The sequence below is a fragment of the Mustela nivalis genome, assembly GCF_964662115.1.
Source record: "Mustela nivalis genome assembly, contig: HAP1_SCAFFOLD_2064, whole genome shotgun sequence".
Lineage (NCBI taxonomy): Eukaryota > Metazoa > Chordata > Mammalia > Carnivora > Mustelidae > Mustela > Mustela nivalis.
This window is the reverse complement of record NW_028134600.1, coordinates 33,146-52,911: the sequence shown is the minus strand read 5'-3', so window position 1 is coordinate 52,911 and position 19,766 is coordinate 33,146. Positions and strand designations below refer to the sequence as shown.

The 19,766-nt window shown below is 45.2% G+C and overlaps 1 protein-coding gene and 1 long non-coding RNA gene across 2 annotated transcripts; both read left to right on the top strand.

Moving 5' to 3' along the window:
• Positions 1-1,028: 1,028 nt before the first annotated feature.
• On the top strand, positions 1,029-6,252 carry APOLD1 (apolipoprotein L domain containing 1). The gene is given in 3 exon segments (XM_082750901.1): positions 1,029-2,148; positions 2,151-2,153; positions 3,425-6,252. Coding segments are annotated over 3 exon segments (867 nt in total). The 5' UTR covers positions 1,029-2,028; the 3' UTR covers positions 4,169-6,252.
• Positions 6,253-12,808: 6,556 nt separating this feature from the next.
• On the top strand, positions 12,809-19,558 carry LOC309858233. Its single transcript, XR_014308110.1, has 3 exons — positions 12,809-13,011; positions 15,893-16,007; positions 19,310-19,558. It is a non-coding gene; the product is annotated as an uncharacterized lncRNA (long non-coding RNA).
• The last annotated feature ends 208 nt before the right edge of the window (positions 19,559-19,766 follow it).

Below are 19,766 nucleotides of genomic sequence, written 5' to 3'. Positions count from 1 at the left end.
ACATTTATGAAACACAAGGACAAAATCCTCATATGGATAGGAGTTATTCTTTTCACTTACTTTTATTTGAGTGACTGTACATATTAGGACCTATTAACAAAAGAAAGTTTGAGAGACCTCATAGTCATGACTAGTCTCCAAAGAGGTTCTATGTATAGCGACTGAGATATACTGATAAAGATTAAAAGGAAAAATTCATCATCATATAATTCTAAACTTGTGTTACTTTACCCCTGTAGTGCACTGTGAATTAATATTTTATAAATCCTATGCTTAGTTTGTGAGTAGTAAAATACTGATATTGCAAGATACATTACAGTGCAATTAAAAAAAAACCACAACTTTTTATAACTTGTTTGAGAAATGTTTCATTTTTATTTATTAAAGTTTTTTTAAGATTTTATTTATTTATTTGACACAGAGAGAGGGTATACAAGCAGGGGAGCAGCAGACAGAGGGAGAGGGAGAAGCAGGATCCCTGCTAAGCAAGGATCCCAATTCGGGGCTTGACGCGGGGCTCAATCCCAGGGTCCTGGGATCATGACCTGAGCCAAAGGCAGATGCTTAACCAACTGAGCCACCCAGGCACCCCTCAAGTGTCCATTCTTATAAATAATTCAAAGTATTATGTTGACCATTCTCCTATACTTTCTCTTTCTTCATTACAAGTCTGTACTATGATTACTCGTGCCCCAAAGAAGATGATCCTTCTGTATCCCATTAAAATTCCTCATCCAAGAGATAAAAATTTAATCATAGTCATCTAAACCCCCAACACACAACAAAATAGCAAGGAAAGCTGGGAACTGAAGAATAGTTTATGGGGCGCCTGGGTTGCTCTGGTGGTTAAGGGTTTGCCTTTGGCTCAGGTCATGATCTCTGGGTCTTGGGATCAAGCCCCACATCGGGCTCCCTGCTCAGTGGGGAGTCTGATTCTCCCTTTCCCTCTGCCCCTCCTCCTGTTCATGCTTTCTCTCTCCTTCAAATAAATAAATAAAATCTTAAAAAAAAAAAAAAGGACTATGGTTGTAAGTAGTAGCAAATGGTATTGTGTTGATAAATACCAAGCATAGTTAAAAAGGTGGGGAATTTAATTGTGTTCCAGAAAGAAAAGGCTGTTAAGACCTTCTAGATGAACCAGAGAGTTGGAACAATAATTATTTAAGTGAAAAACCAACTTGCCCTTCCTCATTGGAAGGTGCAAGAACGAGAAGGATGATGTATTTGAGGTTTCCCGGCTGAGCTCCAGCCACTGATCTGAAGGCCCCAGAAAGCAGCCACGGAAGCTATACGCGTTTTCCCCTCCTGAATTACCCAGATAATTGCTTTTCAGCCTATGTTCCACTAACCTGGGACTAAAATCCGCTCACTTAACTATTACATGGGCCACAACTGCCACTTCAAATGAAAACCCAGGAAGCCAAATCGCAGCTGCTGTTGAAAGTGTATAATTAGCTCCTTGTGCAGCCTGACCTCACTGATTTCTCTGACGTATTTGGCCTGCCATGTGCCCTTTCTGAGACCTCCAGCATCTTCTCCACAGCTGGAGATGCCCCAAACTGCACGGAGCACTTCCTGTGGGTGTGGCCTTACATTCTTAAGGCTGAGCGCTGAGTGGATTGCTTTTCAACCATGCTGCCTAATCATGCTTTTTAAAATACAACAGTGGACTATGAGTGGCTATATCAGACATAGGAGGGTTCCCGCCTTTCTTTTTCTTTAAAAAAATGATTTTGTAATGATGTCTTCTCAAGAAACACTATAATTGGTCAGCCTAGGGTGCGTTTTTTATCCTCCCATATAACGTCATTAGCTATTCTCAGGAGAGGAAAGGCAGGGTATGCCCCCTGGGAGAATGACCACACTTGTTTCAAGTTGGGGAAGAGCCTGTGGGTCTTTTCCTGCGTTTGGGGGAAAGCGAACACACAATGTTCGTTTCCTAAATACGGGATGTGCTGTGTGGCTGGCAGGTCATTTTCCACCATGTCACATCCTTCTGGTTGAAGGCAGCAGGGGCTAGGACAGGAAATGGCAAATTCTCAGAATGAGACAAGGCTTTCCCAGGGCAGTCATTGGTTCTCTGGGACTATAAAACATGCTCATCCAGAAACAGCCTCAGATTTTTCTTTCCTGGAGATAGCCAGAAGTGAATGGTAAGTGGGGGAGGCGAGAGGGATTCTGTCTAAAAGACAGTCATTGGAATTGTAATCCTGGGGTTATATCCTTGGTCCACTACATATTTTATGTGACGTTTCCTCATTTTGCTAAGAGGTGTCTTTGCCTGGGAATGTATCACTGGTGGGTGGGATAACCGGGGCATGCAAATAAAATTAAGACCAAGGAGTCAGGAGACAAGGATTCTAGACGGTTTTGTGAAGAATCAGCTGCATCTTGAACATGTCTGTATTTTGATTTTCTCATCTTTCAGAGAATAATGATTCTGCTCTGATACCTCACAGTATTGAAATGCTCTATTTCTATGGCTCATTTGCCACTTTCAAGAAGTTCCTAATAATGAGGAGTACAGTGGATATGAAGGTGGGACTCTCTAGCAACTAGGAAGGAGGTACCTTTACCCCAGAAACACAGTTCTCTTTCTTAGTCATCTTCAGTTGACTTCAACTTGATACGAGGTAGCCCTCGGTGAGTTGTTAAACAAAAATGTTGGGCACTTTATTTTATTCAGCCATTATTCATTTTTAAAGAAAGATTACATCATAAAGAAACACAGTGGTATTAACTTAATGCAATTTAGTTTTAATTGTGCACCCACCAAAGAGTGAGACTAGAAAAAATTGCCCAAAGGACATCTTAGGCTTGATTCTAAAGTCAGAGCCTGGAAAAATAACAAGCAGGAGAGTCGCTTCAGGGAACCGTCTAACTTAGAAAGATTAGTTTCTTACATCCAAGAGACGGTATGATTTTTGAGTTTTGGGGGGGGGGGCTTGTCTTTTTCTCTCATCAGAGGGGAAAAAAAAATGTCTTGCCAAACTCCTAGGATCCAGGTCTTCATGTAAGGGCTTTGTGAGCTGGTACAACCCAGCACCTGCAAAGTGCGATCCTTCCAGCAGAGCAGAGGCCTCTGTGTAGGAGTAGATTTCCAGAGCCACCACTCCCTCCTCCCTGAGCTTATGGAACAGTTAATCAAGTGCCCCCTTAGCGCTCCCCCGGAGAGAAGCGGACCAGAGCCTCCCTCCCGCTTGCATGTGCGTTTTAAGGTCCCGAGAACTTGTGTGCCTCCTTCCAGATTCCAGAACCTGTCTCTGCGAGCTCGACACGCAGGCCTCGCCGGGCGGGGCCCTGTTTGTTTCCCCCCCGGCGCCGCCGGGGCTGTCGTGTCTAACCCGGGCGTGCGGGAGGCGCGAGCGGGGCGCGGGCGGGCACGGAGGTTCCGGGCTCTAACCGCGCTTCTGTGTCCCCGCAGCGCATGGAGCGGCCGGCGGCCCGGGAGCTGCAGGGCGCCGACGCGTTACGCCGCTTCCAGGGGCTGCTGCTGGACCGCCGCGGCCGGCTGCACGGGCAGGTGCTGCGCCTGCGCGAGGTGGCTCGTCGCCTCGAGCGCCTCCGCCGGCGCTCCCTGGCGGCCAACGTGGCTGGCAGCTCGCTGAGCGCCGCAGGAGCCGCGGCCGCCATCGTGGGGCTCTCGCTCAGCCCGGTCACCCTGGGCGTGTCGCTGGTGGCGTCGGCCGTGGGGCTGGGGGTGGCGACCGCCGGAGGGGCCGTCACCATCACGTCCGACCTCGCCCTGATCTTCTGCAATTCCCGGGAGCTGCGCAGGGTGCAGGAGATCGCCGCTGCCTGCCAGGACCAGATGCGCGAGATCCTGAGCTGCCTCGAGTTCTTCTGCCGCTGCCAGGGCCGCGGGGACCGCCAGCTGCTGCAGTGCGGCCGGAACGCCTCCATCGCCCTGTACAACTCTGTCTACTGCGTCGTCTTCTTCGGCTCACGTGGCTTCCTCATCCCCAGGCGGGCGGAAGGGGCCACCAGGGTGAGCCAGGCGGTGCTGAAGGCCAAGATTCAGAAACTGGCGGAGAGCCTGGAGTCCTGCACTGGGGCCCTGGACGAACTCAGCGAGCAGCTGGAGTCCAGAGTCCAGCTCTGCACGAAGGGCGGCCGTGGCCGCGACCTCAAGATCTCTGCTGACCAGTCCGCAGCGCTGGTTTTCTGAGAACATCCTTTCCCCTCATGACCGAGGCCAGAAACCATCCCCATGGGATGCTCCAGATTTGTAGCTCCCTCAGGAAAACAACACCAAGTTGGACGAGGAGCGGAATGCAAAGGATGAGAAAGACTGTTCTTGAAACTGGGGGGAAGGAGGGAGTGCTCAGAGTCATTCTTTTCCCATCACCGTGGCATCCTGCCTGGGGTTGTATGCTAGGGACTTTTTACTTGCCTAATCCTATGGGCTATGTGAACTGACAACTCTTCTTCCTTTATCAAAACCGTTCAGTTGCCACACTGGTGGGCACCCCTGTATTAAAGTTGACACAGGGTCCTTGCCCCAGCCCCGGTGGTTTGAGCAGAGGTTGGGGAGGCTGTGTGTGAGGCCACCCTCTGGGGCCTCTCTAAGACCCACTAGGCTCTGAGGTCCTCAAAATGAGGAGGAGACACTAGCTTTTAAAACTTCTCTTCCAGAGTTTCTGAGTATAAACAACTCCAGAGTCCGGAGCAAATCAGGTCCCTCTGAACTGTGTAGCAGGGTTCAGGACCCAAGAGAGGCCTCTCCCATTCACACATTCTTCCCTCCACCCTCTGGGTGCCTGCTCTCAAATCCAGCCTGGGGCAGGGTGGGTATTTCTGAAGGGCTTCATAGCCAGACCTCTGGATATTCTGGGAGGGAAACCAAGTAAACAGTCATCTGAATCCCACCCCCTTGCAACAAGCCGCTGAGGCCAAGGACGATGAAGTGACGCACAACCTTCCTTACCCGCATCCTAGTGCACAGAAGAGAGCAGTGGCTTTGAGTTAGTCCTGGGTTTATTATAGGCTCTGTCACTACTGTGAGACCTTGGCCACTTAATTTCTCTGAGACTTGGCTTCCTGGTCTGTGAAACAGATGCTAAAGTCACCCTGTTTTAAGGTATTGAGATGAAGTGCCAAGCACAGTGTCTGACTCAGGAAGTGTGTGCCCCCTCCCCCCCACCCCCTCTGACTGGCAACATTAGCGTCACCTGGGGACTTGGTAGAAAGGCAACTTCTTGGACTCAACAGTCGACCTAAGGAATCAGAAACTCTGGAGGTGGGGCCCAGCAGCCTGTGTTTAAAACAAGCCCACAGGGGAATCCTGATATTCACTAAGTTTTGAAGAGCACTGCAACAGATGTTGTTGGTTTCTGATCCCCTCGTGGGCGTTCATGAAGTCTCAAGGCCTCTCCAGGGGCTCCATGGTCTTCAGAGTCATTCACAGAAGGACAAGGACAGACAGGGTCCCAAAAGTGAAAGAAAGAATATGTGCAGGATCTGTCAGGGCGTCCTGGGGCAATTTCCCACCCTGCGAAGTAAGGGATATAACAAAATGCCCCTCTAGAGGGCAGTGTTGCCTACTCATTGAAGGAACTGGTACACAAAGGACCTTGAACTTAATGCAAATTGACCTTTGTTACCTTCTCTGAAGGCTGCTGGGCCTTGTATTTTTTTTTTTTTAATTTATTTTAAGTTGGTTATTTAATTGCTGTTTATTATTTGCATTTAATTGTATTTAATCACCATGCCATGTTTAGAAAGTAATCGGAATAGCATGTTTCTGATTGGGAGGCTGTGGAGGCTCTTTTTAGGAGATGACGCTGAGTTTTGCCTTCCTAAGGTGGGGCATGAGTTGGAAATAGCATTGCTCTCCTTGAGTAAGTCTCTCTCCAGAAGAGGGGGAATTTTATTTCCTAGTGATCTGAGCGATCCTTTTAGGTAAACGTGGGGAGTTCTGAATAGAGAGACCACGGACGAATTTAGGCTTCCCAATGGAGGTTAGACTTGCGGGCTATAGAAAGGATGCAGGCATATTTATCCTGAAGGTACTTCGCCAGCAAATAAAACTTGACCCGAAAGCGAACCTATTTTGTTCAGGGAGGAAAAGAGCCCATTAGAGGCATGAGAGGGAGGCACTCAGACCAGGGCAGCCTCATGTCTTGTGTGTGACATGTCTTGTGACATTAAGCCTTGTGGGTGATAGGCAAATAGCTTATGTGGTGATGTGTTATATTTTCACTTTGGGTGCTGTAGGGAATCTGCAAGCTGTCTCTAAGAAAATAGTTATCATTTTTTTTTTTTTTTTTAAGATTTTACTTATTGATTTGACACAGAGAGATCACAAGTAGGCAGAGAGGCAGGCAGAGAGAGAGAGAGGAGGAAGCAGGCTCCCCGCGGAGCGGAGAACCCGATGCAGGACTCGATCCCAGGACCCTGAGATCATGACCTGAGCCGAAGGCAGCGGCTTAACCCACTGAGCCACCCAGGCGCCCCTAGTTATCATTTCTTCAATTTCCATTCCTACAACCATAATGTTGAAAATATGTTGAAAAGCCTTTGGGAACCACACACCCAACACTTGGCTGTGTTATTTAGTTGTTTAACATGCTTTACATTTACCCAGTCTACCCCCATGTTTCCCAGTGGTGGCAGAGTGTCTGAGGAACTGTAATCTCAGCGCTGGGGAGAGGGCTTAGTGGTTCTGTGTTTTTATTTCTCCTATAAATTGCAATTGATCCTTGTTTCTTTTGAAGCTGGCACTGGTTTCTTTTTAAACTGTATCATTTCTTAGACCACCTTGTATGAATGCTAGCATTTTAGATCACCAGAGTGTACTTTACCTCGTTGTCTGGGTTGTGTCTCAAAGGCACAACTACTCCCTGACTCCATCTTTTATTAATGCTTAAGTTTGCATCATAGTCTTCCAATGGGTGTGTTGTTCCCTAGAAATTAACTGGGCATTTCAGGACGCAACAGGAGCAACAGCAGCAGCAAACTTCTCGTATCATTAGGGTATTTTGGGGATCTCAAAGTCATAAATTCCCAAAGTTATCATTCCAGTGGCCCCCTTTACATCTAAGGAAGAGTGTCTACTTTGGAACAATACTTTGCACATTATAGGAGCTCAATACATGCATTTAAATAATTTAATGAACTGCTTAGCTATAGTATTAGAATTTATTGGTAATGAAATGTTATCCATTCTTTTCTGGGTCTGATATAAAAAATGGAGCCTCTACCAGGATTTAGCCAAGTCCAGTTAAATGGATCCTAGAGACAAATACTTATTTATTTCTTTTGGGGGAATGCAAATAAGGCTTTTCTTTAAGGTCTTCATTCTGTAAACAAACAGATTGAAATGGTATGTTGCAAAAGGAAGAAGAGAGAGGTGTATTTAGATTACAAATGTACTTCAGAAAAATGTCCAAGCTTGAAAAATAAAAATTTTGTTCTAAGATATAAGTGCTTCTGTTAGTTTCTTGGGTTTATAATAGTTTGGATTTTTTTTTTCCCCACAAAAAGGAGGTTCATTTGTTTCTGCATTTCAAGGATTCAGTAAAACTACATTCTGTTCTATGAAAAAAATGATCCTTAGCAAACATTCTGATCTTCATTGCTCTGATGCCTTTGCCCTCAGGCATCTGTCATTTCCAAAATGGCAATTGTCACAGTGGAAAGTAGTTACTGGGAAAAAAAAAAAGGAAGAGTGGTGTAGAAACCAGCCTAGATCAGATAAGGCAAACAATCAGTCAACTTGATATATTTCTCATTCAAAATCTTAGTGTGAAAAGGAAGTAAAGGGAAGTGAGACATCGCCATAAAACACTGTGCAGAGATTAAGTGGGGATACAGTTAAATGCAGCAATTTCTGAACTCCACATTTTTTCCCACTATAGCAAAATAAGTTTTTTCCTTTCATTGAAAAAAAAAGGCCCATTCCATAAACTTTTTGACCTTTCTGTAATTAATTACCTAATCTCATGTCTGCCTGCTGTGAATTAATAACTTTGAAAAGGGGCTGATGTGTAATCATGTTCACTTAGAATATTCAGTGTTGAACTGTATAAATGAACTTTTAAACTTTTTTTTTAAAGATTTTATTTATTTATTTGACAGACAAAGATCACAAGTAGGCAGACAGACAGGCAGAGAGAGAGAGAGGAGGAAGCAGCCTCTCCGCTGAGCAGAGAGCCCGATGTGGGGCTTGATCCCAGGACTCTGGGATTATGACCTGAGATGAAGGCAGAGGCTTTAACCCACTGAGCCACCCAGGCGCTCCTATAAATAAACTTTTAAAAAGTAATTAACTCCTGTTACAGGAATTCTCTTATTATCTAGAAGTCTCAGCAGTTTCAAAACCTTTGGATATAATTGCAATGTAGGAAGCAATTGAAAGGAAACCTAGAATCGGCCAAACCAGCCTTCACAAATCCCAAACACTAGAGAGAGGCAGAAAGGAAGAGTGAAGGCAAAACTCCCCCAGAAATTTCTAGGAGACTTCGCCTTGCAAGTAACTGATCTTGACCTTGCAAGACCTGTGGGAAACTGTAGTATTTGTAGCTAACAGTTCACTATTCCCAATATACCTAGGATTCAGTTTGTAAGGAAAAAAAGGAGGGTGGACATTGAGTGGGAGGTCTGGCAATCCAAAGACTGTGGTGGTCGCTGTAGTCTTTTGAGAACTTCTGGCCTGGATGTGATCTCACTGAGCACCAGCCTCTGAGACTCCACCTTGGAGACTCCCCTGGGTCCTCTGAATGTCGTACTTTTAATGACCATGCGGGGGAAAAAAAATTGCTGCATTGGTGGGACTGTTTGCAAAGGCCAGCCCTGGGATCTTATCTTTGCTGAAGCATATGGCATTCCTGTCGTGACAAGTGTCCTTTTAGTGAATTGCAATAAATCTCTCCTTGTTGAGTTGACAGGAGGTTGGGATGGTGCCTTTTGCTCCTGCCAAACCCCTATTCGAGAAGGTAAACCCTGCTGTGGTCTGGAATAGGACAAAGAGGGAGCCCCAAGATCTGGAAATAATCCCTTAGCAACCAGAGACATGTTTAGAGGGGGGGAAATCATGCTGATGAAGCAAGACCACTGCAGGGGCAAAGAAGGAACATTAGGGATCCTCCGTACCCCCAATCATGACTGGCAGTAGCATTAAGTCGTGAAGAGAAGGTCTTCCAATGTGTTCTTGCCTGCACAGGTAAAATTCGGCTCTACCAAGCCACATCTGCAAAGAATGAGGTTTAATCCCATTTTGCATTTCCAGTGTAAGCCCAGGGCTGGAAGTGCAGGCAAGCCTGTGACCTGATTTGCCCTAGAACTTTAGCAATGAGTCACAGCCAAAGTCCTCTGGCTCCCAAATACACAGGGATAGCCACAGTATGGCTTGTTCCAGCATTTGTGGGGATGCAGTTGCCAAATTTACCCAAATTTTTGTAAACGGAGTCAGGGAGGGGTGATGATGTCTCACATCTTTCTTTTAGGTTAAAATGTCTTTTTTCCAGGCTCCCTGGTTGCAATGCAGACATTCATTCTGCCTTCCTCTTGTTATTAAAATGATACTCGTGAAACGTTGAAGAACAATACTTTTCTCGGTGCTTAAATAAAATGACATGTAGATAATAAATATAAAAGATGTGGATATTTATATACATAATGGAATACTATGCAGCCATCAAAAGAAATGAAATCTTGTCATTTGCGACGACGTGGATGGAACTAGAGGGTATCATGCTTAGCAAAATAAGTCAAGTGGAGAAAAACAACTATCATATGATCTCCCTGATATGAGGAAGTGGCGATGCAACATGGGGGGGATTAAGTGGGTAGGAGAAGAATAAATGAAACAAGATGGGATTGGGAGTGAGACAAACCATAAGTGACTCTTAATCTCACAAAACAAACTGAGGGTTGCTGGGGGAGGGGGGTTGGGAGAAGGGGGTGTGGTTATGGACATTGGGGAGGGTATGGTGAGTACTGTGAAGTGTGTAAACCTGGCGATTCACATACCTGTACCCCGGGGGTTAAAATATATGTTTATAAAAAATAAAAAATTTTTAAAAAGATGTGGATATTTAATGATAATAATAATTACTAATATCGATCGAAAACTTCTTTGTTCTAAGTACAGTTTATTATCACATTTACCTTACAAAAATCTTATGCGGTGGACAGTAAGATTACCCCATATTATTAAAGAAAGTAAGGATGTGAGAGGTTGTACAGCGTATATTAGTAATAAAAAATAATAGCTCACGATATTGACAACATTATGAACAATAAGCTGAATGATTCATTCATTCATCCAGAAAATACATGTTGAATACTAACCTTGTACTAGCTACTGTCATTTGTGGGCAATGTAGACAGAGTTCTAGATCTTACAGTGCTAACAATCCAGTAAACTAGGCAGGACTATCTTATGCCAGCAGGTTATTCAATAAAAAGCTAAAATGCAGCTTTGCAAAAGACATGTATTTGTCAAAAACAAACAAACAAACAAACAAACAAACAAAACCAACAACCAAACCAATGTGGGTGTGATTTGAAAATGATCAAACTTTAGCTTAGATCATAACCACTTGGGCACAGTTATTTGTAAAGCTGTCCCAGATGTCTCAATCATGGCCAGATTCTTGTGAACAAAATGTCTAGAATGGAAGGACATGCTTAATAAGAACTTTCTGCTAACCGTTGATGTGCTGGGAAGGCATCGTCAGACACCACACAGACATGCATTGAGAAGTGACTGGTTCAACAGGCCTTTCCAGATCTTATATATATAAAAACCTCTGAAAATGAAACTTCTGGAGGGTCATTCCATTGAAACCATCACTGACCCTCCTTGTCGGCTTTCTTCCCATTAGGGGCGTGTACTCAGTTCCCTTCCAGTGGTATGGCCTCATCCTGTTGGGGGCTGGTGGGAGAGCTGCTAGGTGTGAGTACGAATAAGACCTTAGGTATCATGAAACTATTAAAATAATAACGTTTTGTGGATGATTTGTTGTCATTTTTTAAAAAGAGTTTATTTATTTATTTATTTGACAGAGAGAGAGAGACACACACACACACACAGTGAGAGAGGGAAAACAAACAGGAGGAGTGGGAGAGGGAGAAGCAGGTTTCCCAAGAAGTAGGGAGCCTGATGCAGGGCTCGATCCCAGGACCCTGGGATCATGACCTGAGCTGAAGGTAGAGAGGCCCAGTGACTGAGCCACCCAGGAGCCCTGATTTGTTGTCATTTTTAATTTTTACTTTATTTTATTTTTTTCAAAGATTTTATTTATTTATTTGACAGACAGAGATCACAAGTAGTCAGAGAGTCAGGCAGAAGCAGAGAGAGAGGAAGGGTAGCAGGCTCCCCGCTGAGCAGAGATCCCGATGCGGGGTTCGATCCCAGGACCCCGAGATCATGACCTGAGCTGAAAGCAGAGGCTTAACCCACAGAGCCACCCAGGTACCCCTGTTGTCATTTTTAAAAAAGCTTTTATTATGAGAAAGAGAGCTCAAGCATGAGCAGGAGCATGAGTGGGAGGAGGGGCAGAAGGAGAGGGACAAGCAGACTCCCCACTCAGTGGGAAGCCCAACACAGGGCTTGATCCCAGGACCTGGAGATCATGACCCAAGCTGAAGTCAGATGCTTAACCAACTGAGCCGCCTAGGTGCCCCTTCATTGTTGTTTTCAAGACTTTAAGTATCTCCATGGGGCACCTGGGTGGCTCAGTGGGTTAAGCCTCTGCCTTTGACTCAGGTTATGATCTCAGGGTCCTGGGATGGAGTCCTACATTAGGCTCTCTGCTCAGTGGGAAGTCTGCTTCCCCCTCTCTGCCTGCCTCTCTGCCTACTTTGATCTCTCTCTCCGTCAAATAAATAAATAAAGTCTTTAAAAAAGAAAAAAAGACTTTAAGTATCTCCACACCCAGCGTGGGGCTCAAACTCACAAACCCAAGACCAAGAGCCATGTGCTCCACAGACTGAGCCCACCAGGCCCCCCTGGATGATCCAGTTCTGCGTCGGGCTCCCTGCTTGGTGGGAGTCTGCTTCTCCCTCTCCTCCCTGCTCGTGCTCTCTCTCCCTATCTCTGTCTCTCTCAAATAAATAAATAAAATCTTAAAAAAAAAAGACCTCTAAAAAATCTTTAAAAAAATCTCATATAGACACACACACACACACACACACACACACAAAACAAAAAAGAAAGAGGAAAGGTTTAAAAAAAATTTTTTTTGTGATAAGAACTTTTATTATCTGCTCTCTTAGCCACTTTCTAACATACCCTACAGCAGTGTTGGCTCTAGTTACCATGTCTTCCATTACATCCTGGCTGCTTACTTATCTTATAACTGGAAGTTGGTGCCTTTTGGTTATTTTAACCCAATCTCCCTTCTCCTGCCCTGTGTCTGGTGGTCACAAATCTGATTTTTTTTTTTTTGAGATTTCACATATAAGATCACACAGTATTTGTGTTTCTCTGTTTGACATATTTCACTTAGCATATGTCCTCAAGATCCACCCATGTTGTCACAAATTGACGGATTTCTTTCTTTTTTATGATCGAATAGTATTCTGTTGAATATATCCACCACATTTTCTTTGTCTATCAAGCCTGGTGGTTTTGAATGAGCTGGAGAGAAGAATGGGACCATTGTGAGAATGTTTTCAAGAACAAATGTTTGCAAGACCTTTAGTGATGAGAAGCAGTAGCAGAGAGGAAAGGCAGTTCTGTGCTGCACCTGACGCCCCACCTCTCTGGGCTCTCGGACATGTTGGGCTGGCCTCAAAAACCCAAGCTCAGCCCTATGTCAGCATTGAGTCATAAATCTGTGGTGTTGACAGTGAACTTTCTGATCTCTGAACGCTTTCCTCCCCAGAGTGGCCTCCTTTCTACGGGGTGTTTTCTAAAGAGGGGAAGACCTCGGAATGGTCTGGGTATCATTTTCCACCTCTCTTGCATGACCCACTCCGTAAGATTTCTCACGTAGTTGGTGATCCCCATTTCCCTCCCAGGACAGGACAGGAAGACATGGTCTCTTCAGTGCGCAGGAGCTGGTAAGACAGTTTTCCCCTGTGGACCACAGTCAAGTTGGACCTTGTCCTCACACTCTGGCGCTATACATAGAAAGCTGTTAGGCTTCTCCTCTCCTTGCCAGGGATGACCAACCTGGACCCCGGGTAATAACCTGTTTCCAGAAGCTCAGTCTAGCTTACTATTTCTTTTACATATAAGCATCTAACCTCTCTACGTGACCATCGCTGCTTTGTCTTTCCTCTTCCTCATTCCCTCCCAAACACATCACACACCCACAGACACGTAGATATTCATTCATTCAAAAAAGTATTTATGGAGTGCCCACTATATGCTGTGTATTTTTCTAGGCAATGAGAACAGGGTAGTGGATGAAATCTCCAATTAACTCTACTATTGTGGAACATGTAGTCTAGTGATGGATGGGAATGCAGGCATAAGTGAAGAAGGAAATATCTTATTTATGAGATACTGTATATTTGTTTACTATTGATACTGTAACAAATTACTTCAAACTTTGTGACTTAAAACCAAACACATTTATTTTCTTATAGTCAGAAGTCTGACACTAGCCTCACTGGGCTAAAATAAAGTTGGGGGGGGGGTGCCTGTGTAGCTTGGTTGGTTGGGCATCTGCCTTTGACTTGGGTCCTGATTCCAGGGTCCTGGGATCAAGCCCCATGTTTGGCTCCCTGCTTGGTGGGGAGGCTGCTTCTCCCTCTCCCTCTGCCCTGTCCCTGCTCATGCTCTCTCTTTCTGCTCTCTCTCTCTCTCTCTCTCAAATAAGTGAACAAAAAATAAAGTAAAATAAAATGAAGTAGCTGGCAGGACTATGATCCTTTCTGGAGGCTCTAAGGGAGAATTGTGTTCCCACATTTTCTGTCTTCTAGAGGCTGCTGCCTTTTCAAAGCCTGCAATGAAGAGTTGAGTCCTTCATCCATCACACCATTCTGACCTCTTCTGCCTTTTCTTCCACTTTTCTGGACCCTTGTGATTACATTGGGCCCACCTGGACAATCCAACATCATCTCCCTATTTTAAGGTCAGCTGATTAGTGACCTAAATTCCGTCCGCAACTTGATTCCCCTTTGCCAAGTAACAGAACGTGTTTATAGATTCTGGAGAACAGGAACGGGCACATCTGTGGGGGCTATTATTCTGCTTATGGTGATAAGTTCCATGGAGGAAAACAAAGCAGATCCCAGGGAGAGAGGGCAGGGGGACGAGGCTGTGAGGCCTCAATGACAAGGTGAGAGCCATGTGGGCACCGGAAGAAAGAGCATGCCAGGCTAAGGGACCAGAAAGGACCGAGCCTCTGAGACAAGCCTGCTGGATGTGATTTCAGGATGGAGAAAGCTCAGCATGGCTTAGTGGTCCAGGTGAGGACGGGCAGCGTGGGAGATGAGCTCAGAGGGCAGTGGGGCCCATGGGGGTAGGACTTTCTGGACTGTTGTGAGGATTTTGCCTTTTAGTCTGAGTGAAATGGAAATCTTTGGAAGGTGTCAAGCAGAGTCTGATCATAAGTCAGATCTGATCAGACTTGTGTTCTAAAAGGATCCCTTTGCTGTTATATGGAGAATTCCTTGCAAAGGGGTGAGAGTAGAGTGAAGACCGATTAGGAGGCAATTGCAATGATGCAGGGGAGAGATGCTGCAGCTGGCAGGAAAGAACAGGAGTGAGATTCCAGATATGTTATGAAGGTAGACCAACAGGACTTGCTGACGGATTGGTTTTGGGGATGGAAGAATGGACTTCTGGCCTGAGTGGTTGAGGTGGATGATGTGGCCAATTCCTCCCCTGGGGACAGATGTGGGTGGCACGAGTTGTGAAGTGGAATAGGGAATGTTCCATTTTTAGATACATGAAGTTTGACACATGGAGACATTTAAAAGGAAAGACTAGACCATTGAAGAAATGAGTCTGGATGTTGAGGAAGTTAGAGAAGAGTTATGAATATGAGGATTCTTAGCAAATGGGTGATATTTGGGCCATGAGACTGGGTACGATACTCTGGGAATGAGTAGACACAGACAATGTAGGGAATAGCTCCAAGAGCTCAGCCCTGGGTCTGCCAGCATTTAGAGTGAGGAATGGGTGGGGATGAGAGGGAGCTATCTAGGAAGACAGAAGGAGTGGCCAGTAGGGCAGGGAAGAAACCAGGAGTCTGCGTGCCTTGGAAGCCAATGAAAAGGATTTCTCAAGGAGGAGGGAGCCAAAGGCTGCTGGAGAACTGAGTAAAATGAAGAATGAGAATTGGCCATTGGGTTTAGCAGCATGAGGTCACTCATGACCTTGACAAGAGAAATATCTGTGGAAACAATGGGGCCAAAAGCCTTACTGAAGTGGGTCTCCAATCAGCATGTATAGACATCTCTCTTGAAGGGTTTTGCTGTCAAGGGGAACAGACAAGTGGGCACTAGCGGAAGGGGATATGGGACCATGAGAAATATTCTGTAAGGTGAAGAGAAATCAGAGGGCCTGTGTGCGTGCTGTGAGAATGATCCTGGAGAGAGGGGGAAAAGGGAATGGTGCAGGAGAGGAAGTAGAGGCTTTAGAAGATTGTTTTTGAGAAAGTAAGAGGTTGGGGGTCGCCCTTCAATTGCAGGGATACTGACCGCACACGCTCAGAACAGGAGGGAAGGTGGAACAGGCAAGTGTTAAGTTTGGCGTGAGAACCTGTGGAAGTTCTCTTCATTTTCCCCCGAAATAGGAAACAGGGTCACCGGGTGAGAATGACAATGGGAAGGGGCACTGGATGGTTGAAAGGATGTTTAGGCCAGTGGGAGAGACAGCGGACAGACACAGGAAGCGTGCTGGGCTCCCTGGGCCGCGAGCAGCGCCACTTACAGGGGTTGCTGAGGAGCATGTTTTAATTATGTCTATGTGGTCTCTTCTCCTCAACAGCTCTGCTACTTAAAGTTCCTAGATGCAAACAACAGAAGCTCTTCCAGCTAATTTAGCAGAAAAGAAATTTATTAGAGCATATTGGGAAGCTCACAGAATCTCCAAGAAGGCGCAAGTAAGTCTTGGGGTAACGCAGTTGGGACAACACCCAAATCCCATGATGTCATCAGGTGAGCAGAAACTCCACTGCTGCTGTCACTAAGCTAGGACACCACAGATGGCAGCCTCTGGACACCAGAACCTTTGCCACTGCTGCCCCTAGAGCTGGACACCTCGGCCAATGGTCAGGATCCACTTGCTTGCATAGCTCTGTTCCGAACTGAGCCCTGACACAGGTGTCTCTGTTTGGTAGAAACTTGTGCCGCCCTAGGTGTAAGGGAGGGTGGGCAAGTAAGGTTCTGGTTTCTACTTAAGGAGAAGGAATTGTGCCAGGAAAACATTGTGAGCCATTGGACAGCTGTTGAAAAGATGCTGGACTCTCACTTGAGGATGAGAAACATCCCAGATAGCGGTTGATGTTTTACTTTACCTTTAGTTATTTCAAACATTTAGACATCTAACTCATTATACTTAAATTCACATGCTTCTATTTGAAAGAGCAGCTGGAAGCTGCTGTGTGTTATTACTTCATTGTGGCAATGGTACCTGGATTGCCAAGGCATTATAAAAACACCTCCATTTCCAGCATTTTTTTTTTTTTTAATTGTGTATGCAGGGGCGCCTGGCTGGCTCAGTCAGTAGAGCATGTGGCTCTTGATCTCAGGATTATGAGTTCAAGCCTCCTGTTGGGAGCCTACTTAAAAAAAAATTGTAAAATTGGGCATGCATTAAAAATAAAACACTTAGGTAAAAGGCATAGGAAACAAGCAGGAGACCAGGAAATGAGACATTAGCTGCTTTTCCTTTATCACCCAGCCCACAGTATGAATGAACTGACCTTGAAACGTCAGCCTTTGTGGTTCTCTACCTGAGCATTATAACATAACATTTGAATTTCCTGCTTATTGTTGACTTGGGGTTAATTCCATCCTTTATATACATTTATTTACATCTTAGAATATTGTCCTCTGCACTGTAATTCTCAGTCTGAGGCACCAGATTTCTTCTGGTCCCTGACAGAGCAATCTTTTTTGGGAAAGATCCGAGGAGGGTAGTAGATCAGACCAAGGGGTTCCGGTTAATGTTCAAGGGGCCAAATGCAGAGTTGGCAGAGTAGCTGGAGTAGCCACACTGAGCGAGCTGCTCCCGGCCACTGCTTACGGGGTGGTGTCCATCACGGGAGCGGCTGCCTGAAGTCTTATTAAATTGGATTCAGAAACTCCCGTGATCCATATAATTAGTAAATAAGTAGGCTTTGGGGATTTATTCATGTTAAGCTCACTCATAGGAGACTAATCTACAAACCAGTCTCAATTATTCATTGGGCAACTACCTGCTGAATGCTTATTCTCTCCCTGGCACTGGGCATCGCAGCAGGGCAAAGCACAGTGTGGGAGCTGCCCTTCTAGTGCACATTGTCTGCTGGGAAATCACACAAGGAGAAAGTCCTTGTGGACCATGGTGGGAGGGTTGGGAAGGGAGAAGCAGGGGAATTCAAGACAAATTTTGGTATGGAGTCTGTAGGACTTGCTGATGTGGAGCCCGGAGGAAAGGAAGAATTAAGACAAGGAGGATAGAAAGGGATGATGGTGTGGAAGAGACATCCAGATGCTAATGGTTTTTGTTTTGTTTTGTTTGTTTGTTTTTGTTTTTTTTAAAGGATTTTATTTATTTATTTGACAGAGAGAGATCACAAGTAGGCAGAGAGAGAGGAGGAGGAGGAAGCAGGCTCTCTGCCAAGCAGAGAGCCCAATGTGGAACTCAATCCCAGGACCCTGAGATCATGAACTGAGCCGAAGGCAGAGGCTTAATCCACTGAGCCACTCAGGCGCCCCAATCAATGTTTTAATGTTCATTGGGAGATAAGGCCAAGTTGAGATTCAAAACTAATTATCCACAGATGAGATGCCCTTTGGGGTATGTAGACTACCTAGGAGACAAATAATTTGGCTTCAGCTAATTGAAAAATTTAAGGGCATATTACTTATATTTCTATCTCCCTTAGCTGTATTAGGGATCACACACACATGATACAGTATGGTGGTGAGAGTGGGAGCTCTGGAGCCAGTCTGCTTGGGTTCAAGTCTCAGTTCCTACAAGAGCCATTCTCTTCTGAGCATGACCTCACTCCCTTTATCTGTCCACATATTTGTCTCTCTTCTGGGGTCTCCTAGCTATGTAAAGTTTCCAGTCCGTTTCTTCTTGCTCAAGCCGGACACTGGGAATCATCCACGTGATGACTGGCCTTCATTTTGCACATTAAATCATTCGTGAGGATTTATCTAGCCTTTGATTTTGTCCATTTCTCTCCACCCCCACTGCCCCTCTCTGGTCCAAAACACCATCATCTTTGGCTTAAACACCTGGTAACTGGTGTTTCCGCATCCCTCCCCCAACCCAGTCTGTTCTCCACTGCAGCGGACTGAGTGATCTTTTCAAATACATCTCTGCCTCAATCTCTTCAAAGGCTTCCTATTGCCCTTGGAATAAAGTCTCAAATCCCAGATCCTTTACATGGCATATGGGGGTCTTAGATATTCACATCCCTATCTCTATTGCCAGCTTCATTCTTAATCACCATCTTCTAATCACTATAAGCTTCGTCTGATTTTTTCCACTGCAGGGCCTAACCCAGGAGACTCTGTCTTTAAGCCATTCCCTATTCCCCACGCAGCTGGTCAATTCCAGGTCTCAGCTTAAAAGTCACTTCCACAGGGAAAACGTCCATGATTCACAGAAAAAGGTTAAGTGATGCTCTTGCTTTTCTCCTTGGTACCATTCATTTTGCTTGTGATTACTTTTCTGTGTCTATCTGTCCCTCTTGATTGTGAATATTTCTTTCTCTCTTCTTCTTCTTTCTTTCTTTCTTTTTTTTTTTCCAAAGATTTTATTTATTTATTTGAGAGAGAGACGGTGAGAGAGAGCATGAGAGGGGAGGTCAGAGGGAGAAGCAGACTCCCCATGGAGCTGAGACCCTGATGCAGGACTTGATCCTGGAATTCTGGGATCATGACCTGAACCAAAGGCAGTGGCTCAACCAACTGAGCTACACAGGCACCCTCTTTCTTCTTCTTTTTAGAAAATATTTATTTATTTTAGAGAGAGAGAGAAAGCGAGAGCACACATTACAGAAAAGGGGGGAGGGGCAGACGGAGAAGGAGAGGGAGAACCTCTAGTAGACTCCCCACTAGGCAGGGAGCCTGACATGGGCCTCCATCCCAGGACCCTGAGATCATGACCTGAGCCCAAATCAGGAGATGGACAGTTACCCGACTGAGTCACCCAGGCGCCCCTATTTCTTCTTATTTTTTTAAACAGGCTCTCTCCTCTACTGGAGCACAGGTTGCATGTTTAGCTCTGGATCCTGATGTCTGGCCCAGGGTCTGACATAATGTTTGAGACTATTTGTTGAACAACAACAAAGAAGAAACAAATACAGATTCCTCTGTATTTTAAGAAGTTTTTCAAATCAAAAGCAAAAAGAAGACACCAACAGTCAACTGGGACCAGTGATCTTTCTTCCTCTAGACGGGGATTTGTTACATAACTAAATAATTTGCATGTGAACTCTCTTTCTTCTGGCCTGTTCTGTTTTTGCCCTTGTTGTAACAATCATGTGTCTCTCTTGTCTTGAACATACACATTTATAGCAGATTTTAGTTCATAAGTTAAAGAGAATTTTCTGACTGATTACATTTGGCACTGGTTCCTTCTTGACGAATACAGAACACGTTCAGGACAAAAAGGGAGCTTTCTCCACGACTGGCTACAGGAA